The sequence below is a fragment of the Strix aluco genome, chromosome 6 (genome assembly GCF_031877795.1).
Source record: "Strix aluco isolate bStrAlu1 chromosome 6, bStrAlu1.hap1, whole genome shotgun sequence".
NCBI lineage: Eukaryota > Metazoa > Chordata > Aves > Strigiformes > Strigidae > Strix > Strix aluco.
In genome coordinates, this window is record NC_133936.1 from 31,268,883 (window position 1) to 31,293,163 (window position 24,281).

At 44.2% G+C, this 24,281-nt stretch overlaps 2 protein-coding genes and 1 long non-coding RNA gene across 3 annotated transcripts; 1 reads left to right on the forward strand and 2 right to left on the reverse strand.

Annotated features, from left to right (window-relative positions):
- The first annotated feature begins 76 nt into the window (after positions 1–76).
- Positions 77–7,210, forward strand: LOC141925525 (dual specificity protein kinase CLK1-like). Its single transcript, XM_074829970.1, has 13 exons — positions 77–127; positions 1,204–1,265; positions 1,818–1,946; positions 2,132–2,324; positions 3,437–3,552; positions 4,775–4,891; positions 5,027–5,193; positions 5,270–5,364; positions 5,451–5,580; positions 5,725–5,807; positions 6,375–6,454; positions 6,680–6,770; positions 6,866–7,210. The coding sequence occupies exons 1-13, from the start codon at positions 77–79 to the stop codon at positions 7,208–7,210; spliced, it is 1,659 nt and encodes a 552-aa protein (XP_074686071.1).
- A 208-nt stretch (positions 7,211–7,418) lies between these two features.
- On the reverse strand, positions 7,419–17,845 carry BZW1 (basic leucine zipper and W2 domains 1). Its single transcript, XM_074829512.1, has 12 exons — positions 17,691–17,845; positions 17,111–17,184; positions 14,837–15,013; positions 12,436–12,530; positions 12,123–12,188; positions 11,702–11,837; positions 11,021–11,130; positions 10,733–10,903; positions 10,235–10,381; positions 9,807–9,945; positions 8,807–8,929; positions 7,419–8,558 (listed from the first exon to the last, which is right to left on the reverse strand). Exons 2-12 carry the CDS (start codon positions 17,172–17,174, stop codon positions 8,527–8,529), a joined length of 1,260 nt encoding a protein of 419 aa, XP_074685613.1. The 5' UTR covers positions 17,175–17,184; positions 17,691–17,845; the 3' UTR covers positions 7,419–8,526.
- A 4,245-nt stretch (positions 17,846–22,090) lies between these two features.
- Positions 22,091–23,642, reverse strand: LOC141924980 (uncharacterized). Its single transcript, XR_012623715.1, has 2 exons — positions 23,326–23,642; positions 22,091–23,200 (listed from the first exon to the last, which is right to left on the reverse strand). It is a non-coding gene; the product is annotated as an uncharacterized LOC141924980 (long non-coding RNA).
- Positions 23,643–24,281: the final 639 nt, after the last annotated feature.

The window sequence follows — 24,281 nt, forward strand, 5'->3', positions numbered from 1 at the left end:
GGATTATCAAGCTGGCCGTGGGTCTCTGTACCGCTTTCCCCGTCACAAATTGTAACTAACTACAGTGATGTTAGTAATGCTAGCTGGGAAGATAGTGAAACATGGCCAGTTCAGTTCCCCAACAAAGGTAAATTTTGTCTGAACTGAACTCAGAAAGGAGGGGTTGATGTGGACACTTACACATAAATTAGTTAACAAAGACAGAGGTATTTATATATGGTTGTGGCTTAATGAACAAGGACGCAGCAAAGGATTCAAGGGGTTCTGGTCAGACAAAAACGAAACTGAATATGCCAAGTTAACGAAGAAGCAATTTTTATAATCGAACTTGTGAATGGAAAAACGACACTGGGTCCTGGTATTGTACCATACGGATAAATAATGGAAGTTTTCAGCCCTTTGGGAGATAAAAATACAACTTATTTTGAAACTCCAAGGACTGCAGGTGGACCGTTTGCTAAAGGCACCAAAGCCAAAAAGGGCCACTATTGGATATGCGGACATACTGCCTACAAACAATTACCAGCGAACTGGTCAGGAATTTGCTATATAGGGATTATTTGACCTCTATTTTTCCTTCTTCCAGAGGCGGATGGCCCCCAATTAGGAATAAAATTATATGATAAATTAGGAAATAAGAGTGTTGCCCGCAGTAAGCGATCTGTTGATTTCAAAATAGGTGGAACTCAAAAGGGGGGGGGAAAATGAGTGGCCTCCCGAGAAGATAATTGAACACTATGGGCCTGCCTCCTGGAACCCTAATGAACCAATATCAGGGGCAAGAGAACCAATTCATAATTTAAATCGTATAATTAGACTGCAGGCAGTTTTGGAAATTATTACTAATAAAACTGTTAATGCCGTAGATCTTTTAGCTCAACAGGCTCAACAGATGCGCACTGCGATTCTCCAACATTGCATGGTTTTGGACTACCTACTCGCTGAAGAGGGAGGGGTATGTGGAAAGTTGAATGTTTTTAATTGTTGCCTGGAGATAGATGATGTAGGAGAAGTGACCACAGACATCAGACAACTGGCTCATGTCCCTGTCCAAACGTGGAGTGGCTGGAATTGGCGATCCATGGTCCTGGTTACCTGGAGCCCCGTGGGTAAAACAGCTTTTACTTTATCTGTTGTGTGCACTTGCGGCCCTAATGTTTATACCATGTACGATTCCATGTTTTATTAGATTGATTCATTCAGTCGTTCAAGGGATGCAAATCTCGGCAAAACCAATGGATCCTGAATTGGCCAAAGGAGAAAAGGTACACCCACTAATGATAGTTAAAGAAAACAGAACACCCAAATCCCATACAACAAACCCTAGTATGTTTTGAAACCCAAACACGAATCAATTTAATAAAAAGGCGAGGGATTGTGAAGAGTATGGTGGTGATTTGTGTTAAAAAAGTATAATGACCTCAATATGAGGCACAGGTGTGCTGCTGGTATTTTGCAATGTATGTATGTTAAAGGGGGATTTGCCATGGTTGTCTTGTTAAAATGGAGTTTTTTTCCCCTCAGTAAACACAGACTCACATGGACTGTTATTGGGCAATTGGAAAAGTACTGGAGGGACCCCTGTCAGAAGACCCTAGCAACAGCAGAAAGCCCGGGAAAATTTGAGGGGCCCTGCTGCGCTTGTGAAGACTAGGATAGGACTATAAAAGGGAGTGACGCAGCACCATCTAGTGTCCGTCGGTGCGGAGCGGAAACCCTTCCTGCTCCCCGGCGTACCGAGCCTTTTTTTGCTTGTTCTTACTTCAGTAAATTTGTCAAAGTTATTTTCTGGTTCTGCCTCTGCATTTATAACACAGGCGAACTAGGTATCGTGACGGGGATAAGAGAGCGAGTCCGGATCGCAGACGTGACAGAGCTCGCAAGAGAGCCTTAAGTGGTGCCCAGAACAAGCACTGCAAACGTGATCTTTCTAAACTTCCTGAGAGGTAAATAACTTCTTGGCTCCTGATATCACTAAGCATATCTCTCAAGATTTAATTGTTCTCATCTGATAATGTATTTGGTTTTGAGTTGGAGATATTTCGAGAGAGATGTGTTACAGCTTAAAACAAAAAGCTGTCTCGATAGGGGTGCTAGGATTTTAATTGTTTATTTGATCCTTTGTTTGTAGTACCTGTTCAGAAACCGTATCTGTAAATGAAAGAGACCGTCGTGAACGACGCGATGTTGAAGAACGCAGCAACAAGTACAATCAAGGATGTGCTACTGGGCATCGCAGTAGCAAAGCATCAGGTTATAGCAGGGCGAGGCCTCACAAAAGGAGATACGACACACCTCACCCTGCCGGTCCTCATCATCCGCAGGTGGGGTGACCCATTTTAATCTAGGTTTATTTTATTTTAAGAAGGTGGATTCTCATCTGGGCAGTAGTAATTGAGTGTGGGAGTTTGGGGAATTCTGTCGAGAGTAGTTTATTCCTTTAGTTAATATTAGTAGATGATTATTTTTGCTAGGATTTTATTTCCTTCAGTGAAAATGTATAGCTTGTAGGTGTGCTTGTGATACCACAGAACGTAGTTCTGCTCTTTGCTCACTGGGTATATATCTGAGCAGATGAATGAATAATAACCATCAGTCGGAGTACTTGATATGCAGGCATCACTTTCATGCCTTCACAACTTCTGTTATGACAAGCATTTATTTCAGCCCTACTCAAAAATCCAAGCACAAGCTTTTAAACTTGCTTTTGACTAAGTATCACTGCAATAGGAAGGAGATAATGTCAGATTTTTACTTTTAAAAAATTTTATCTAGTAAGATGTTTTAAGTATCGCTGAAAAATCTGTAGCATCAGGTATGTGTGATGTCTGCCCGCTAGGAGGGCAGTTTTCCTGATCTTTGTTACATATTTAACTCTTAAAAAAGCTGAAGATGGGATTTATAATTGAAGATCTTCAGCAGAGACAGCCTAAAGTCAATGTATATGCTCTTTATGAGTTTAAAAATATGAATTCTTCTCAAATAATCACACAAGTGATTTAATCTGCATTACTTAAGATGGGTGTTTTAGTTTGGCCACAAGGCTGGGGTTTTATATACATATATATATATATATATATAAAAGTATGTATTAAATCCTTCACTTTCAAAAAAAAAAATACGGTCACTGAAATGCTAAAGTAAGATTCAGCGAACCAATATTTTAAAAGAAAAACAATTGTGTTGTAATTTTTTGCTGCCTTGCCACTTTGCGTATCTCATCTGAAAATCTGTTCCTTGCCATGTTTTTCTCCTGTAACATAAACTATGTGCCCTGTGAATTTCCGGGGACTGAATTTGAAATTGCTCCTGCCAACTGTTTGTGGCCTGGCACGTATCTGAATGCCTGAATATCTCCCCGCTGAATGAATTTTGTATTCTGACCTGAATTCACTCGGGTTTATTGATTGGCTGGACGATCTTGGTGCCGTTCCAGAAGAGACATCGAAGGAAAAGATCCAGGAGTGTAGAGGAGGATGAGGAGGGTCACCTGATCTGTCAGAGTGGAGACGTACTAAGTGGCAGATGTATAGAACATTCTTCAAACTTTATTAACTTTTCAGATAGATAAGTTCTTTTAGCATAAGATGTGAGGGGGCTTTGCAAGCCTTTTCCTTCTGTCTTGACTTTTTATGTTTGGGGGTGGGAATTGTTTTTCTTTTCTGTAGAACTTAAATATATTTCTTTTTTCTTTTTCCCCTTTCCTCCCCCCCCCCAAAAAATAGTAAATGTAGTTAATGAACATACTAGAATGAGATCCCTGTAAATGTGCCTTGAGAGTTGTCCAATAACACCTCTCAAACTAGAGATTTGCAGTTTAAAGCAGCACAGTCTAGAATAGCTTCAGTGATAGGACTTAGTGTTTTTGTTGGTTTTACTTTTGTAATTTTTCTTACTGATACTATGACCGAGTGGGTCATGAAGCGCCTTCTGATCGTATCAGGTTTTATCTTTACTTCCTCATCTGCTGCTCCGCGTATTTCTGAAAGGCTGCCGCAGTTCCCAAACCTGGATTGCTGTTGGTACAGCACCGGGAGGTGGGGGGTGTGCAGGACTGTGGTGGGCGAGGCGATGGGTGTGTCCTCTGCAGGTGCCCCCCAGCCTGGTAGAGGTCGGGGGGCTGTTGTGGGGAGGTGGCCTAGAGAATGTGGGGTGAAGCTGCACCCCGCCACGGGGCAGCCCTGGGGCCTGGACCACCCCAGGCCTGTATAACGAGTAAGGTCTCGGCTGTCACGTTGCTCCCCTTCAGGGATCATCCGTGACGATGCAGTGCCATTTGGGTTCCAGCAGTGAGCATCTTACGGGTCACAAACGGGTTTTGTGTTTGATGGCGGTTTTGCTCTGTGCAAAATAGTATGAAACTGGATTGTCGAGTTTCTAGTCACTCTAGAAGGCATCTGACGCCTCAGTTACATTTTCGCTACCGAAATGACTGAAGGGGCTTGTCATTTTTGACTGACAGTCGTGTCAGGCCATGGGGTGTGGCAGCTTCTCCAGTATTAGCCCAGCGTACGTAAATAGAAAGGGGAGGTAAACGGGGCCTTTAAGAATAATGCCGATATATAAAGGTATCGAGTGTGTTTTCAAAATGTAAAGATTTAGTTGGTTTTGTGCATTGGTGAACCTTGATTCTATTCAGTCAGCATGTACTTAAAAAAACCCCTTTTCTGATAAGGTTGCCATTGTCATAAACAATGTATAAGGTGATAATTACTGAATATTCTTCGTTAAAACTACTCCTTGTTCTAATCACTGTTCAAACCTGTCTTTTCAGGGAAGACAGACATGTGGCTGTGAAAATAGTAAAAAACGTTCATGGGTACTCTGAAGCAGCTCATGAAGAAATAAAAGTACTGCAACACTTAAATGCATCGGATCCCGACAGTACACAGTGGGTAGCCAAGGGCGACTGTACTTTGTTTTGGCTTTTAAGATTTCTGTGACGTCGCTTTCTGGAACGTATGACGTATGCATCTCGGCGTTCTACAACTTCTGTTGCAATTCATGGATTTTCCTGCTTTTGCAGTCACTGTGTCCAGATGTTGGAATGGTTTGAGTACCATGGGCACGTCTGCATTGTTTTCGAGCTGCTGGGGCTCAGCACCTATGACTTTAATAAAGAGAATGGCTTCTTGCCATTGAGGCTGGAGCACATTAGACAGATGGCTTATCAGATCTGCAGATCTGTGAACTGTAAGTGTGTTTCTTTCTTGCTTTATTTGTTAAATTTTCCTCACAGAATTTGCTAACTGTATGTGTTACCTTGCAGTTTTGCACGGGAACAGGTTGACGCATACAGATCTGAAACCAGAAAATATTTTATTTGTGACGTCTGACTATGTCGAAGAATATAACCCCAAACGGGTAAGTTGCTGTCCTCTTCCCCACCTGCCCCTCAGCTCTGGTCTGGGTTTCTTTGGTCCCTTGCATGCCATCGTGTGTCATTTCAGAAACGCGATGAACGGAGACTGAAAAATACAGACATCAAAGTTGCGGACTTTGGGAACGCAACGTATGATGACAAGTATCATCGCGCTTTGGTGACTACAAGATACTACAGAGCTCCTGAAGTGATCCTGGGTCAGTAGACATCTGTTAGGCTGATCTTGAGTGTAGGACTTCCTGTATGCTATGGAACTGCCAGAGCTGTGTCGTGTATCTTGCTTGAGCTGTGGAAGTGTTTGCGGTCTGATACACATGTGAACCTTCTGCATCTTTTCACAGCACTGGGATGGTCACAGCCATGTGATGTTTGGAGCATAGGATGTATCCTCCTAGAGTACTGCCTTGGATACGCAGTATTTCAGGTAGGTAACTGTGAAACTCCAAAGGCTGCAGCATGTATAATGCTCCTCAGCTTGGTGAAAATACTCTCCAGGGAGGTGGGGACTAAGGGGAATGGTCTGTGTCAGGAATGAAGCTGCATTTCTCTGTAACGCCAAGTGGAAGAGAACAGAAGCTGCAGGCACAAAGGAACTTCCTCAGCAGAAGATTTCTACAAGTTGCTTCCAGTAAACATTGTGGTAGCAGCTTGATAGGAAGGATCACCCTGTGAACGTTTGTAATGCACAAGCCACTCCAGTAACAGATGAGCTTCCTCTATCACCATTGGCAAATACTACTCCAATACCTGAATTCTGTCATCTTGACAGTCTTGCTGACACTTACGAACAAAGAAAAGAAAGAATAAGGGAGGGAAAAATAAGGGAAAAGAAACTTCAGTACATTGTAACTTACTTCGGGAAACAGATGACCCCAGCCTCTCTTTTTTCCTTAATCTGGAATTAGTTGCAGGGTACAGTCAAGAATGAAGTGTGGTTCTTGATAACTTCCTCTAACGACACACAAAAATGTCTCTCTTGCTTTCCTTCCAGGCCCGTGACAACAGACAGCACCTGGCAATGATGGAGCGAGTACTGGGGCCTTTGCCAGGGCACATGATAGAGAAAACCAGGTAATTACATTTTCTGCGCCTGGACTGTGCTATAGTTTAAGTATTTTCAGATTTGGCTTAATAGCACGTTTTTTTTTAAAGTTGAATAAACTCGCATTCCTCTTTTGCTGTACTTAAGAAGCTGGCCACCTTTGTGGAATAGTCCCAGATCAGTTCCCAAGAACAAACATGCTGATAAACTTCTAGCGAATCTTTGAATAACAAGCCCTGGTCTGTTTGTTTAAGGAGACGCAGATATTTCCATGGTGCCCGGCTGGACTGGGATGAACACAGTTCCGCTGGAAGATCTGTCTCAAGGCGCTGTAAGCCCCTGAAGGTAAGATGGCAGAGGGAAAAGGCGCTTGGAGAGAGGAGCTTTAAGTACAATTCCAACATCAAAAAACCCCATGTTGTGTTGTTTTCTTCCCGAAGGAATTCATGGCCTGCCACAATTCTGACCACAGGAACCTCTTTGACCTCGTCCAGAAGATGTTGGAGTATGACCCAGCCAAGCGCATTACTCTTGGGGAAGCACTGAAACATCCTTTTTTCTTGCCCTTGAAACGGGAGAAAAGGAAGCTGTCTCCTGTAGCTGAGAAGGCTGATGCAGATGTCACTCCAAAGAGACAAAAAAATATTAATTTATTTATTGCGTGTAGTTATTTTGTAAATGCCCTATTTTGTATTACAGCTTTTTGGCTACTGAAGTTTAATTCCACCGCCGGCATAAAATTTAAGAAAAAGATACCGATGAGCCCGGTTGCATTTTCTTGGTAAAAGTGCAACTGGCCGGAGACTTTTATTTAACACGTGGAAAAGATCACCCTCTGCTCTCTAAACTAGGCCTCCTAACAGCAAGAAAGTACTATTTTAATCATTTTCTTCAGCTGCCATCAGAAGAGCAAAAAACCTAGTACTGATTTTTACCCTTTACTGTCACTGATGCTTCCTTTTTGGGTAAGAGAACAGAGACAGCCCTTTGACATAAGTGTAAGGATGGCCTTTATTTGTTTTAAAAAAAGTTACAAAGGAAGGTTACCGTAGTATTGAACAGATTGTGTTGTGATCACCATTTTTTTTTAAATCTTTATCAGGTGTACTCAGGTTACCAGTATTTCAGTTAATGTTTGTTATTAGCTTACAACAGCACAGACTTCACTCTTTTTACCAGATCTGTCTCAAATTATGAGCTGTCCTGAGAATTTATATTAAGAATTCAAAGTTTCAGGGAGCAGACAAACTGTTTGGTTTAACATGTCAAGTGCCAGCATAGAATAATTTCAAAACATCATGAGGAGGGTGTGGAGTTTAGTCTGCCTTCCTTTCCAGCAGTCATCTGTTCCCAGAGCATGGGGCAGAGTGGGAGGGCCCTGCTGGCACCACCTGGCCACAAGGCAGCCCAACCCCCCGCTGCGCCAGTCCCTGTACACCATAGCAGCTACCCCACGGCAGGTACCGCTTGCTACCCCTGCACCACCACTGTGAGTAGGACTGGGAGCTCCCGGCAGCAGGGCAGGTGCCTTGCCCAGCAGCTGGGCTAGAAGATTGCTTTCAAGGGCTAGTACAGAGAGCAGGAGGCCTTGGGGAGATGGACAGCCAGCTAGGAACTGAATGGGGGGAGCTGGAGCAAGTGGGATGGACTGAAGCATCACACCGAGTTACCACACAAGCCATGGCCTCTTCACTTCCGAGGCTTTTTACAGTTTAATTTGCAAACAGAACTGCCAGAAATTTCATTCACCATATCATGTCTACTCAAATATAGATAGAAAACCCAAGGGGTAAAATGGATTTCATTGTGGAAGGCCTTAAATTACATTATTACAGTAGAAAATACAGGAGGTAGAATATAACTGAAAGGACAAATGCAGGTTAGAGTAAAATCTAGAATAGCTCCTGTAAGCTACTTAAAACATGGTTTTAAAAACTAAACCCAGTATTTCAATAACTATAGAAAACAGTTAAAATAAATTGCCATGAGAGCCCTTATATCATGCTTGATACAGGGAGGTAGGATGTAAGAATCAGGACACATGAGACATGACACTTATCTACAGCTCCTGTTTGCTTTACTGAGGACAGGGGTTCACAGGTCAGTCACCCTCTTCAGCTTCCGACTCCGACTCTGGAACAGAGAGACCTCGTCACTAGGCTGCCAGCGGGGCAGACCCCTGCTGCTGCCCCCCACCCTGCACAACAGCTGCTACTAGATGCCCGGGGGGCTCACTGGCAAGCTTTTCTATGCAGTACCAGGTGGGGGGGGACACTTAAGTCTCAAGGGCAATGAACACCCCCCCACCCCAAAATGAAGCACTAGTGCACTAAGCTTCCCAAAATGAACCAGCTCAACATGTGAGCTAAACTGCTGGTTACCTTCTTCAGCATTCTTGAGCCATTCCACAAATTTTTTCATTTGCTCCAGAAAAACACTCTTCCCTTTTGCAAGATGAGCATCTTTATACCACTTCAGGATAGGTTCTTCACTCAGCACTTCAGCTGTAAGATGTGCAAGAGCAGCATTAACTGAATGCCAGCTGTCGAGAAGCCCTGACCAGCAGCCTTTGCTTCCTCCCTGGAAGCAGCACAACCCACCCTCCTGCCCCGGGGCCTCTTCAGAATTCCAAGAACCATCCATTTCAGATTGGCTGCTGAGGGTTTCCTGAGCACTGCACCTGGGAGCTGCACTTTCACTGACAGTCTCGCATACTTTGTAGCTATCTGGGATGACGCACCAAGGAAAGCTTCAGGTCAACAGCTCAGAACAGCTGCAAATTCTTTAAAGCCCGAAGTACCTCACAGGAAGTGCTTAACTGTTTTTTAAGTTTTACAAGTGCAATATAATCTTCAGTTTAACCACAAGTTTTCTTCTGTTGCCATGGTGTTCCCACAGGTGCAGAGCATGTTTTTCAGTAACACCTTTTAACAGCCATTAACAGAGAGCCTAGAGCACCCCACAACACCTTGGTGGTCTCAATCTCTGGCTGTTCAGTCATTCAGGCAGAGAACTAAGAAGAATACACTATCATCTATCCCTACCTTAAAAGGGCCAAAGAGCCTTAAAATCTAAATTTAGCTTTGATCTACCACAACTCTTAGAATCTAGTAGACAGGCAGCATCCTTGCCTAGAGGAACGCTTCCCCACATGCCAAGGATGGCCACATCCGCCTTTGCATTTTACTGCTCCATCTTTGCAAACAGAAGTAGACAATTCTTCAGCTTATGAAGTGCAATGCTGTAGCACTGATCTTCCCTAAAGGTCTTATCAGGACTGAAGCATTCTGCAAATACCAGCTTTAAAAAAAAATCCCAACCCAAACCCAAACTTCCTCAAACCCCCACACACCCCCAGAACTACAGCCCCACCGAAGTTACCTTTATAGAAGAGCACCACTATTTTCTGGAAGGCCTTCATGAAGTGAATGTTGTCATAACAATACTCCTGAATCTTCAACAGAAGAGTCAGCTCTGACTGACCTTGGGTAGTAAAGGCAGCAAGTAGAGGGCTGTATTGCTGTAACAGGAACAACCAATTGGCACATGCAGAGCACGTCACATTTACTGCCTGACTAGGCTGGTTTCACAGTTTCTATCAACCACTGCTTAGAAATTTGCAACTCCCACCCCAGAGTGCTTCTGCAGAAGTCACACTGCTTTTGCCTCAGTAACTCAGACTATAATACAACTGTTACAGGGGGACAGATTCCCTGTATTGGGGGGCTGTAGGTTTTAACTCATTTAAAACGGAGCTGGAGACAGAGGGAAGCACCCTACTCAAGGGGTGCAAAAGTCCACACTTTTACCTTCAAATGCTTAATGGCTTGCTCTGCTACCAGCTCCTCCTTTTTGTTCCATTCCACCGTGCTCATTACACTTGACCAGATTATGGCTACCACAGTCTGTTCTGAGATGTTGTTTTTCTTCATCTCTTCCTTCACATACAAGATTATCTGCCAGTTAGAATAAGACAGTCAGCACACAGGCCACATAGTACACTAAACTAAACTAAAATTTCTGTTCTAAAAGTAACCTGGAAACCTTCAGAACCACAAATCACCCCCTTGATCATACAGCAGGATTCAGGACATTAAGGAAAGACAACGAAGCGAATACCACAACACGCTGGTCCTAATTTTAATCCTAGCAAGAGGTAAGTGTTTAAGTTCAGTATTTAATTAGGCATATATCTTCTTCAGATTAGTATTAAATGCTACTGTATTTCACATAGTTTGAGCTAAGCTCCTACAGAGAAAAAAAAAAAAAAAAAGGCACCTCCACCTTGTCTACAGACAAATACTTACATCCTTGAACGGATCTCCCCGTGACATCTGCTCCTGAAGCTCTTTCTGCAGCTCCTTCCGAGCTCCTATGGTTTGCTGGTTCCGAACATACTCAGAAAGTTCTTTTAGTCCTGCTTCAGTGAAGTACTTGGAGAAGTGTTCAACACTTTGTTTGTTGGCTGGGAAGAGTTCCTGAGAACAAAGTTTACAACAACTCTTTCACAAAAGAAACGTGTTGAACACTTTGCTGGTAAATACTATTTACTAAACTGGCTTAAGTAGTAAATCAGTAATTTCAGTGGTACTCACCATCAGCCTGTTATCCATGTTTACTTTACGAAGACTGACAGCCACTGCATTAATATCTTTCTCATTTATCCATGATTTGAACAGCTTGACTGCAAAAGCTGCAGAAACACCTGTGCAACAGGAACAGTACTACTGTTACTGAAATTCAAAGCAGAGGGAATCACAAGGCCAGAGAGTACAGGGCACTGAGTTTGTCAGACCCCTGCTCAAAGCAGCAGCTGTGCTCAGAGGCAGCCCTAGCAGTGGCTGCAGTACCTCTGCCTGAGGAGGCTGCAGCCTCCAGCATGTTGGACTTTTCTTACCACTCAGCATCACAAAGGCTTCCCTGTACTAAACTCAACTCTCTTTGCTGCAGTTTAGGAAGGAGCCTAAAGACGACACACCTTCTGCATCCAGAAAGGTCCCTCTCCAAAACACAGTGCTGCCTTGCTGGGCAACACTAGCGACAGCAGCCCCCAGTGTTGTGCAGGGAAGTTCCACACAGCTTTCCGAAAAGACTAGTCTTCTAACGACCTTCCAGGTTGTGAGACAGCGTGTTTACCTTTGCTAATTCGGTAGTAAACCTACCACCAGATGAAGCTAGTGAGCTGCTAGGATGTACTGTCATCGCAATTTCCACCTACTTGTCATGGTTCTGTCCCCCACCATCCTTCCCTAAAGGAGGAGTTGGACAACACTCACCTTCTTTAACCAAGTTCTCATTGTAAAGACTGTTGAGAATTGATGCATTAAGTGTCCCGTTGGCTAGCAGAATACCCGTCAACATGGCCAGTTTGTTGCGCTCAGACTCTGAGAACCCTTTCAGGAACAGCAGCAACTGCAAGAGGAAGTAAGAAGAGTTGCCATAGAACTACCATCTCTCAGGAAACTCTGGCTACTGCCACCATGTTGGACACTTTTGTTTCAATCAAGCTATTCAACTAGCAGAAGCGCCAGTTCACTGGTAGTCTTCTCTCCTAGTCATACAAGGTAGCTGTTCTTCTATTAACAACTTCAAGTATTGTACTTTAATAATCCATTATAGAACTCTTCTTGTGTACAGTAGTTAACTAGCATAATGAGAAGGTTTATTTGTCTACTGATAAGGACCTACGCTCCATACCTTTTTGACTTCATCTTCAAAGCCTTTCTCCAGGTACTTGTAACGCCTGATTAGCTTGTTGAAAACCTAAAGAGATACAGAGATTATTATTTTTTGCTCTGTACTATCATTTAATTAGTTTAAAAATATCACATTCAGTAAAGTTGGTCTGAACTCCTTAGAGCACTTTTAGCTTAGAACAGTGCTACTCTACCTCTTCCAGTACATTTCTTAAAGCCATGCATTAATTTCTACCTAAGCTTTCAACTAAACAAACATTTCACTTTTGACCACTAAACAGTTTAAGTTAAATTGTACTCATTTCAACACTAACCTGAGCAAATGCTTGCATGGTTTCTAGGTCTTCCTGTGCTGCAAATACACAGACGTTTGTACGTGTCATGTCATCTGCCAGGGTACCACCTGGGGCTAAAGAAGGATTTCAGCATTAGTGGTACTGCTCCCCAGTGGGAGTACTGAATAGTCTCCACAATAAGAATTCCAACACCCATAACATGCAACGCATTGTCCTTTCTGAATGACTGGATCACTGAAGACACCCCTACATTTCCATCTGCTCCACTGCTGTAGTGGAACTTCAAAATCAGTAGCTTCGATATAAACATTTAAATATTCTGACTCCCTACTGCTAACTGGATTGGCAATACATCTTGTTTACATGTGGGTAAATTCACCGGACCTCCTCTTCCCTGAAAGGAAGCCACTGAAGCTGCTTAATCCTAGCAAGTGTCTTTTTAATGTCTGCTGCAATAGTGCTGCTTTGTAAGGGTCTTGTAAATAACAGAGTGAGTAGCAACAGGAGATGGAACATGATGCACATTCAAAATTCAGTGTCCCAGAAAGGAGCCTGAAACTTTGGTCTTGAAAGGCACTTCAGCTTTTTAGCTGCTAATTAGAAGATGCTTCTTCACCATCCCTCTTCAGTTTAATACAGGCATTTGATTGGTAGCCAGGCTGCTTCACTAACTACAGTGAATTCAAGTCACCAACTCCAGTGCCAAAATACCTCATCACTGATTTCTACGCCATCTTACATATAAGGGGAGATCCTTTTGTTATGGATTAGTCAGAAACACAACTTGAAGACACAGATAAGCATTAATGATAATAATATTAAAAGGTGGTAAGGCAACAGGATGCCAGTTTTTATTTTGGCTTTGTCTGGCTAAAGATCAAAGCTACTCTATTTATCTACTTGTTCTAGAGAGGGAGTTGAGTAAAGGACCCCTGTATTAATGTCACGATGCATTTTTCCCTTCCCTCTCAGCCTCATTCCTAGAAGGAACACTTCCTAACACAGTATGCACTGGTTAAGACTCTTGAATGTAAACCCACAGATTGTACCAATTTGTAACAGTCACCTAGCAATGCTCCATGTGGCAGACAAGTTTACTTACTCACACTACCAGCTCTTGTAACATCAGCAAAAGAGCCTCTTGCCCAAAGGAAGATCACAGTAACTTCAGTCTACAAAACACTGTTCCAATACACAGCTCAGACAGGCAGGCACATGAAGTTAAGCCATTTTGCAAGCCTTGCTTTTCAGCGTTTGAGCGAGTCACCTGACATTTCTGCAGTACCACTGTGAAGACCTCCTCAACATGCAACAGATGCATCCTCCCAAACCAGCCACCCCCACTGCAGAACTGCCATGCAGAGTCTGACAGTGGCCCAGAATCAGGTATTTCCTCTCCTCTCCCTATGCATTTAAGTCCTTTGAATTCTGTTTCTGTTACATTACAGAAAATCTTCTGCAACTGCCAAATTTCTCATTTAAGTCCTGCCCCCCAACTATTGCGTAACAAATGCTAAAATCTGAGACAGACCTTTTCCAGTTTAGGTAGACAACATAAAAGGTCCTCTTCACAGCCTCTATTTTAAATGGGTCCCTGCCATCTGAACCCTTTCTCACTAAACTGTATTTAGTCAAGTAGGAAGTGTAAAGTCAAAATCTAGAAGTACCACTTTTTTTACTACTTTCCAACCTCATTTAGCTTCATTTACTTCTTCACCTGGCTGCTGAGGATCTGTTCCACTCTTTGCTCTTTACACACAGTGTACACGAGTTTACAAGACTTTGTCATCACATCTCAACTTCCTCAGCTCCCTGTGTTTTCTGCTGACTCAACCACCCTCTCAGTTCTTACTCCCTGACATTTGCTAGAGCCCATGACCTCCCTGTTGTCGACAACAAGGGATTTGTAATAGCATTTCCAAGACTAAGCACATCAGATCCTTTTGTAAACAATATTACTTTCCGTAATAACAGGGCGGGGTGCACAAAGCACAGGTTCATACCAGAATCTTTCAGACTAACTCCGTTGGTCTTGTGACCACAGACCACACACCTGAAACGAGCATTCATGCATCTCATCAGCAGAAGTGAACTTGACTACAAAGTCAAGATCCACTCCTGGTTAAAAAAAAAACCAAACCCAAAACACAACATATTTTCCCTTAATCCAAGTCTGTACAATCCACACTTTGAAGAATGCAAACCGACTCAAGCAAAACTGTGGTAGGGTATACAGAGTATTTCTACAGTAATTTGATTGCTCAGTCAATCGCTAAGATAGTTTTACTACACATAACTTAAACCCTGTTCTACACACTCAGTGGGCTCTTTTGCAGAGTTTTTACACTGAAAGAAAACAGTGAGCTTTTGTAGAGTCAAGTGACTAAAGGCTGACAGCAGCCCTACTAAAGGGACTTACCCAGCATTCCACCAGCCACCAGGATGTCAAAAAGTGTTTCTGCATAGCGGCGATAGTCAAGTTTTGCACCAGACGCATCAAGAAACTTTGCTACTGCCTCCAAGTCAGTGCCAGTTTCGGTTAAACCTTGAATAATACAGTCCTGGAACTGAGTAGGGTCAAACCTCTCTTTTTCATCTGTAAAAACAAAGCATTGAAATAAAGTTGCCACACACAGCTGTTTGGTTTTTAAAGTTTGTAATTTCAATCTTATTTTAAAAAACCCCAAACCAAACTTGCACTGACAAGCCTGACAACTGGTACTAACTAGCACAAATAGAGACTTAACAGTGTAGCCTAAAATGAATTTCAATGGCCAATACAGCAGTAAGAAGTTCTACTGCTTTCACTCCCCTATTCAGTCAAGGCTGGGGGAAAGGCTATGAAAAGCGAAAACATTCCTTAGTTACCTCTGATTGAATTCTTACTGTACTTTCACTCAGAACAGTTCTTTATGATGACCATTAGTTGGCTCTAATAAAGCCCATCTGACTTTTCAGTTTAATTCTTATACCCCTGTTCACATCTTAGATCACTCTTTCCCTCCAAAACCAGAGGCTTATCTACATCTTGGAAGGCAATTCAAAATACGTACCCCTACGGTTTTGTGCATTTGACTCTATTACTCCTGTTCCATTTAAGGCCTTTGAGCCTCTCACTGTTTTCAACAAAATAACTGAAAAGCTGCATACTATTATCACATTCGAGCCAACTGACAGCACTTGCTTTTTGGCTATGAAGACCATCTCCTCCTCTTAATATGGAGTTAAATGAGTCTGAAGCAATTGCTTTTCCTCAAGTGCCTGGGGGAAATGTAGAAATCTGAGCTAACTGCTTAGTCTTAAACAAACATGAAATGATGGACTGTAATTAAAGATCCATTTAGCATCCTTTGTTGTTGTTAAAGCAAAACACACGCTTCTTCACATTGGAGATACATCAGTTGATCACAGCCTTGTTTTCACTATAGGTAGGGCATAGTTCATATGCAAAACCACTCATGTAACTAACAGTAGCCTTAAATGGAAGAGGGTCTTCACTCATCTCAATTTGTCCTTAGATTATGCAAACCATGAGAGGAAAAGCTTCCAAAGAAACAGAACTCAGCTGCAGATCTTACTTTGAGTGTTGTCTACAACAGCTTAGCCAGTTTTGTTAGCAGCTGTTATCAACCCTTCTGTAAGGGGCATACTAGTGTCCTCATATTCAATGCAAGTATCAAGACGTTGGTAACACTTGGGTAGAAGTCTAGAAATACTGGATCGGTTATCCCCAGGACAGATTCATGAAGCTCGTTGTTACTGCAGAGTTGCTTGGAAGCCAAACTATGGTTAAATGCTTAAAAACAGACAAAACCCCAGGACACTAGCATTTCATCTGCTGGACAGACTAAACCCAACTCTCACTTCAACAGTTTCTCAACGTGCTTTAACACTGAAATTGGTTCTGTAAATCAACACGTACTTCTGTACAACTTAATTACTAGTTCAGTATGTACAGCATCCTTAATGCTGTCAGTTTGAGCTGGAACAATACTAGTATATTAGTAAAACACTACTAAACAGCAACTCTAAGAGCTGTCCCCATTTCCTCTTCAGGAGTAGAAAACCACCACCAAAATACTAAATTACTCATCACACCACTTCAGTCATTAGCTCTTCTTATGGGAGTAACTGTGCACATACAGAAACAGGCCCTTGCACATCCCACACTTTGGGTTTTTGGTTGGTTGGGGTGGTGGTTTGTGGGGTTTTGTTTGTTTTCTAGGGTTAGCTTAATTTAAATCACATTCTTATAGCGCTAAGGGGAGAATGTAACTTTTATCCAGTGGCTAACACCGAAATTCCTATTAGGTTAGATGACACTTAGATGTAGGTATTGATCTGCAATAAGCCTGTGTTGGAGGTCCCCTGTAACTCAGGGGTACTAGATACTTCTGCTTTCAGGCTAAACACACTCAGTACAGTTCTAGAATGACTGCCTCTTAAGCCAAGGTTATCACAGTAAATTCAGCTACAGTTCTTACTGCCAAATATTTTGTCTTAGTGCAGAGAATATTCTAGCACCCAGAGTTAGCCTCAAGACATTGTATTTAGCGTGGTCTCGTTTAGAAGATGAATGAGAAGTGCATAAAGGCACTGGGTTGTTTATTGACCAAAACGGAGTTTTAACTGGGGGCCACACACACGGCGCTGACAGCGGGCAGGGGCAAGATGCACACTGCGGACCACTTACCTCTTTTTCTAGTTTTAAAACGCTGCCCTGATAGCGTCGGCTTCTGCGGCTTTTGATTATTCATAAAAGACACCCTGCAAGGAAGCAGGAACACGCCTCAGGACGCCGGCTGCGGAGTCTGCCCGTCCCGCCGGCCCCCGTCCTGCGCGCCCCGCTGCCGGAGGGCGCCCCGCCAGCTCCCCGCCCGGCCTCTCCCCCTCGGTGGCCGCTCCTCCTTCCCTGCCCTTCCCCGGCCTCCATTTTCCCCGCGGCACAGGGCCGCTAGCAGGGAGGCGCCGGCCCCCGCCCCGGCTACCCGGCACGCCCCGGGCCTCCCCCGGCGGCAGCGGCAGCACCAGGGCGTTGGCGAGACCTGCGCGGAGCCGGGCCCTGCGCCTCGCCCCGCTTTGTTGCGGCCGCGCTCCGGCGCCCGTGTGGGGGAAGATGGAGAGCGAGGCCCTCCCCTCCTCCGCCTCCATCCGAGCGCGGCGCGACCGTCACGGCCCGGCCAGGCCTGGGCTGAGGGCAGCCGTCCCCATCGGGCCGCGCCGCCCCCCGGCAGCGCCCGGCGGCCGCCCCCCGCCTCGGCCCATCTCCTCACCGATTTTAAGGCAGAGAGAAAACGCCCAAGCGGCCCGGAGCGGAGACGGGCGCGAGCAGGGACGAGCGGCGGCGGACAGAGCTCTCCCGGCGGAACCAACGCGAGAGGAACAGAGGAAGAGAGGGGAGGGGCGGGGAGAGGAGGGCCGCGCCGCGCCCCGCCCGGGGCGGACCATCCCGCTCCACCAGGGGGCCGGGAGGGGAAAGGGCCGGGGAAGAGAACCGGGCTTCCCCGGGGCCGGCCCTGCGCTGGGGACCCACCGCAACCTGGCGGCCCCGGCCCGAGGGGCGCCCCCTTCCCCGCCAGCGGGGCTGCCCATCCGATCCCCCCACACCCCCCCGGCAGTGAGCGCGCCCGCGCCCTCGTCCTCGTGACTTGCCGCCACACGCAAGTACCCGCCTAGTGCCCCCCCGAAGCGCCCGGCCGTGCGCGCGCATCAACCCGTCGCGGGGAGCGCGGCGCCCCCTGGCGGCACGAGGAGCCGCCCGCGGGGGTAGGGCGGGCTCCGGGGCGGCCCTCGCGGGGAGCGCAGGCCCAGGCCCAGGCCGGGGGTGCTGCGGCCCGGCCCGCTGCGGGCTCCGAGGGGAGCGGCCCGCGGGGCAGAGCCGGGCGGGGAGGGGCGGGAGCGAGCCCTGCTGTACAGCGGATTTCGGCAGCCCGCTGTGTGCACCGGGGAGCCGCGGGCTGCTGGCAGCGGGGAAAGGCCTGCGGTGAGCAGGGCCCGCTCCCCCGGGGAAGGCGGTGTCCGCCTCCGAGCGTGACTCCTCGTTGATGTCAGCCGGGTCCCTCCTCGGGGTCGGGGTCAGGCCTTCCTGGGAAGCGTCCCAACAACAGATGAGTACAAACAAGATAACAGAACAGAGGCTGTTCTGGAACAGCAGGAAGTTTCCACAAAACTGTCCAAAACCAGCCCACTAGATCAACCCCGCTCGGGCAGCAGCTTGCCCGGCGGAGAGGGGAGCAGCGACCCGAGCAGTGAGTGCTCCCTGGGTCTGCCCTCAGAGGTTCAGCAGTTCGATAATAAGCAGATTTCCAGTCGAAGTGATGTTTATTTGCCTGCAAAACGTGCAAAGGTTGATGCTTGCCAGCACTGTGACAGTTGTGTTTCATAAATTTGACTGCAATAACACACAGTCCATTTCCCAAGCTGCTCAAAAAAACCTACGTAATTTGGTTTTGTCTTTTCCAAGGTAGTCGTTAAACACTCAATAGCGTATTGATTGGAGGTGTAAAAATGGGAAGCCTGTGTGACCAGAACAGCAGTAAGTAGAACTAATGGGGTACCAGTGTTTTAGTTCAGATGATTAGGAAGACAACCTCAGAAGTACCCAGGTTGCAAACTAGGCCCCATCAACATCAAAGGGAGTTTGCCTTTGGCTTCAATATTTTAAGATTTCACTCCTAATCTTAGAATTATTTGTTCAGCAGAAACATGGCATTTGAAGGGGAAAATACCAATCAATATATTAAATTATTTTCTGTTCATTGGATTATTTATCAAGAGCTGTAAGGCTTCCTACCTAGGTAAACTTGTGTTTTAGAAGGGCTGATGTCTCAATTGATTGAACTTTGTAAAATCAGACTTGCAAAAAAAGCTTTAGACAAAGCTTATGTCAAGCCATTTCTCTTATTCATTTAAGTACAGAGTAACTGTCAGAAAATCTGCTATCCCAGATCCTGGTCTCACTTTCAAATGGATTAGGTATTGCAGTTTCAGATTTGACAAGCTGTTTCACAGAATCACAGAATCATCTAGGTTGGAAAGGACCTTGAAGATCATCTAGTCCAACCATTAACCCAACATTGACAGTTCCCAACTACACCATATCCCTCAGCGCTATCTCAACCCGACTCTTAAACACCTCCAGGGATGGGGACTCCACCACCTCCCTGGGCAGCCCATTCCTAACAATCCGTTCTGTAAAGAAATACTTCCTAATATCCAGTCTAAACCTTCCCTGGCATATGGTTTCATACAATTTACTTGATGTGTGTGTCAGAGGGATTGGAAACATTAATTATTAGTATGTTAAATTTATGCCCAGAATTTCTGTTCTTTGTTAGCATCTTGATTAGCATTCGTGTTAGGTTCTGTGCAAACATATAGATATATAAAAAGAGCACTCTATTCCAAAAGGCACATTTGACTGTGTTTTCATTTGTGCATTCCTCCAAATAAACCTGTCTCTCAGTAGCTGTCAGAGCTTCTGTATGTTTACTAGCTCTCTTCTTCTTATGTGGGGAAGTTCTAAAAGCTCATGAGGCTTTACAATTTTAATTTCACACCTTTGTCAATACCATACCTGCTGTGCTGTTAGGTCCTAGATTTGCTATTACAGTTGTAATAATTTCTTCTTTCCTCAGATCCTGATGATGACATCTCCTTATAAAGACATCATGTATTACAGTCCATACAGACAGAATGATCAGTTAAAAGCTACTCACGTCTGACATAGAACAAAGTTCCTTAGTTCCAGAAGTGCAGGCCTTCTCTCCTGCAGTTAAAACACCAGTTAAAACATCGTATCTTCAGGCTTTAGAGCAGTCTGTCAGCAGACAGCATAAACAAAGCCAGTATGTTAGTGTAGGTCCTTTAACTACTGTCTGAAAAACATACGCTGCCAAATTCACACAGCAGCACATAACTGGAGATGACTACCAGACTGAATATAACAACATGCAACATACTCTGCATGCTGATACAGGGCAGCAGATGCAATTGCAACTCAGTTCTTTGCTCCCCAAAAAGGCAAACCACTAAACTCACCAAGAGATTGCAAGCTTCCCTCTAGACCTTACACAGCTGCCAAATTTCCACCAGGTGGAAAGTATAATGTTCCTTTGACTAAAGCTCTTGAAATGACCAGTTATCAGGTGTATAAACAGAGCAAGTCGCTGTGCTTAGGGAGGGGAAAGTGGGGTCACCTGCACAACCATGACTTTTTAATTAAGGCCATCCCCAGCCCTGTTTCTTTTTTATCCCAACAAACCACTTCCAGGGCTGTGAATCTTTTCATGGCTAGAATCTTGTCAGGTGTAGCAGAGGGGTCATCACACCTCTCAGCTAAATTGTAATTTTTCAAAAGCAAGCAAGGAGAAGTGTTGCCCTTTGGTGTTCTTATACAATGTTCTAGGTGATCTGCATCAGCCACTTACAATCCAGGAAACACACCAATTCCGGTAATTTTTTTTTCAGTAGATATTCTTTGAAAATCTTATCCCTGAATATATCTATGTTTAGGAAGGCAAATAAGCATTCCTTATCTATCCATACAAGAGGTAGAAGAGATTACATTTAAAGTTTGGAAAAGAACAATCTGTGAAATTCTTTCATCCAAGCAGAACAAGTTAGCTTGCATTTGATCCCACTGTCTTATGCAATTATCTTAAAGTAAGGCCATATCTCCAGAGGGACTGATTACCTTCCCCTGGTCGTTCTTGTCTGGACTACAGGCATTGCACAATCACCCAACCTAACATTCCCTTAGTTACACTACCCTTGCAGGTTAAAACTGGAGTAAAGCTTGGAAGCAGTAAAATAAATATTTTGTTCATTCTGCAAGACAGATATACACTGGGTATATAAAAAATGGAAAGCTTTAAAAATAAGGAAAAAGCCTATGCTTGCCATGTATGGACACATGAATGTGGAAATGAAACCACTGTTCTTTCTGGAGCTCGAGTGCTTGTACTTGCATCTGGAAGTGTAATACAATTTATCTCAGTTGTACAAGATGACTCCTCCATGCTTCTGAGAGCCTCAGTTGCAATAAATACAATTTCTTTAGATGAACATGTTAGGGGTTGATGCCCACTTGAGGTGGGGCTGATGCAGCTCCATTCCCCAAGGTCCAACCAGTAGCAAGGCTGAGCATGTATTCTCAATGAGCAAACACGCAAACATGTAAAACATATATACATATAAATACAGTTGGCCGCACAGATCAACACAGCCAGAAACACTCTGCACTCACGCAGACACAAACAGCACCAACGGCCTTGTCCTGTTCCCCTCTCTGACTGATTAGCATGAAGGTCCATTAGTGGAAAATGTACACATAGATACATACATACACACACACAATAAGGATCCCCTCTGGTAACTGGCCTTAGACACTCAGTCTATACAGTCCCAGGTGTCCCCCCTTGCTGTCACCTGTATGTAAGACCCCCCAAGGCCCACAGCCCCTCTCCAGTATGTCTGTTGCTGTGAAATTCATTACTGCAGCAGATTAATGGGAAAGCACCAGGCTCGCCAAGTCACACGTTTTGAACTTTAAGCTTGCACACTGGTCATTCTTATTGTCAGTAGGAGCCAAATTTCATCTCACACCATTTTCGATACTGTTTTCCTTGAAACAGTATTGGTTATAGATCACTGTCACGAAATAGCAGGACAGTGCCTTACAAGTTTGCTTTTACTGAAGACATATTTAAGCAAATTCCAGTTAACAGCCCAATGAAATCCCCAAAATACCACATTCAAAAATACCCTAAGGGAGATCACATTCAGAAGGAGGATTTTCACCTTTATATATGCAAATTTACAGATGTGGTGGTCTGTCCCCCTATATTTTTGCTCACTAATCTATGGTATCCCAGAAATCCTCACCTCTGTTATGAACTTCACCCAAAGCTGGTACTGGGAACCTGTCCTACTGTTTAACCCTTCCTACCTCCAGTACACCTCCCTCACCTTGTGCCCTCTCCTTACCTACGGATGAATGCATCAGCTATGCCCTACTTCACCATTTTTGCTGGAAGGAAGGAGCAAAACTGTGGGTAAGGCAAAGGAGAGGAGGAGTGAGTGCTGACAGTGCAGTGAAGAGCAGTGATTATATTCTGGCTCTAAGAGAGATCAAAGTCAATAGTGGTTCAGAGATATCCAATGGTATGGAGCAGGCCTGAGATGGGCTGCCAGGAAGAAAAGAGCTATACTAGAGTATCAGTGTCTAGAAAACAGTTGGCAGTATGTACTTTTAGAATCTCTGTTCTACTCTAATACATGTGATACATTGCCCTATCACTGTTCAGTGTCTAATTCTGATCTTTGGGATTTTCATATACTAACAGAACAGAAAGAGTGGATAACAACAGTTGTGAATCTCCAACTCTGTGCAGAAGTGGCAAAATGGTCCTATTTGTGATCTGCTCTTTCTTGCAGGTATTTTTGAAATTGCACGCAAATTCTTTGAAGTTCATGGGGTAACTCCAGAACTATTCCAGTGTAGCATGGAACACAATCTGATTTAGAAAGAACTGTATGTTTCAAAATGAGAGGTCTCTTACTTAGCAGGACAATAGAACTGGTGCTTATATCTTGTTCTGCAAAGACGGGTAGATGTATATATCTGTGTGTGTAAGTATTACAGTTCTACTTCTTTCTTGCAGGAATGCTTTCAGTCAGTAAGTGGCTGAAGGAGTCACCTCGTTGTTTGATACTTAGGAAAGCAGTATTAATCTGTATTAATGGCCCATGGCTTACAGGTTCCAGCTTTATCTTTTGGAATCTGAAAGAAAATATAGAGAAAAATATATAAAGAAAACTTACTGTAATCCACAAATGCACAAATTTTGCATGCACAAATCCCCCGCTTTCTCATGTTATAAAAGGTTGTAAAATCAACCAACTTACCTCTAGTCAACGGTGGCATTCTTGTAATTGAACAGGTGATTAAGCACATCTCCCCATAGCACAGGTGAGCTCAGAGCCTGAAAGGCTCAGATTGGAGGAACTGGCGTATGAGGTTCCATTATGCAACATGGTTTAATGAGACTGCATTAAATCATGGAGGCTGTGATGTTTGCAAGGAAATCCTACATTTCTGAGGGAATCCTCCATGTTCCTGGAGATGGAACATCAACTCCTGTTGACTGGAGAACAACATCACCTTTATTTAAATTCTAAGTTGTTACCAAGTGTTTGCACAACACCTAGCCTGCCTTCTTGATCTTGGTTATGACTTCTATTAATATGCGAAGTTCTATCAGTGTTAAAGACTTGACCCTGGATATCCTGCACAGAAGGAAGCAGAAGTGTATGGATGTGGAATTCACAACCCCAACTTCCAGGCAGCTGAGGTGAGGGGGTCTCTAGCTGGCTGCCATTAGAAGGGATAGGGGCCTGCAGGTTTGCCTGACCCAGTCTGTGTCCCTTTTCATAGAGAAATTTTCAGCCTAGGGTACCACACAGTTGCTCAAACTCAGGTCTGTGTGGCTTTTTAAGTTGAAAGCTTTAATTAATGGACCTTGTCACAGTTTGGTCTGGTGTTTCCTATTTTCTAGGCTCCCAAAGCATTTTAGTTTGCTTTATGACCAGATATGCACTGAGGGGAGAATGGCTGCTAAACTCTTGCTGTTTATCTGATTGATAATTGCTCCTATGCTTTTCTCCTTTAATTTTTAATTCCTTTTTTTTCTTTTTCTCTTCAACTTATAAATAAACAGAAATTTTGGGCAAGTGACAGTGTATTAAGGAACTCCAGATGTATCTACTTTTACAGTGCCAAAAAAATGAGTGCAGAGGAAAACCTGTTGAAGTGGCTAAAGATACTAAGTCAGAAAACAGTGTCATCATTCCCATCTCACCTT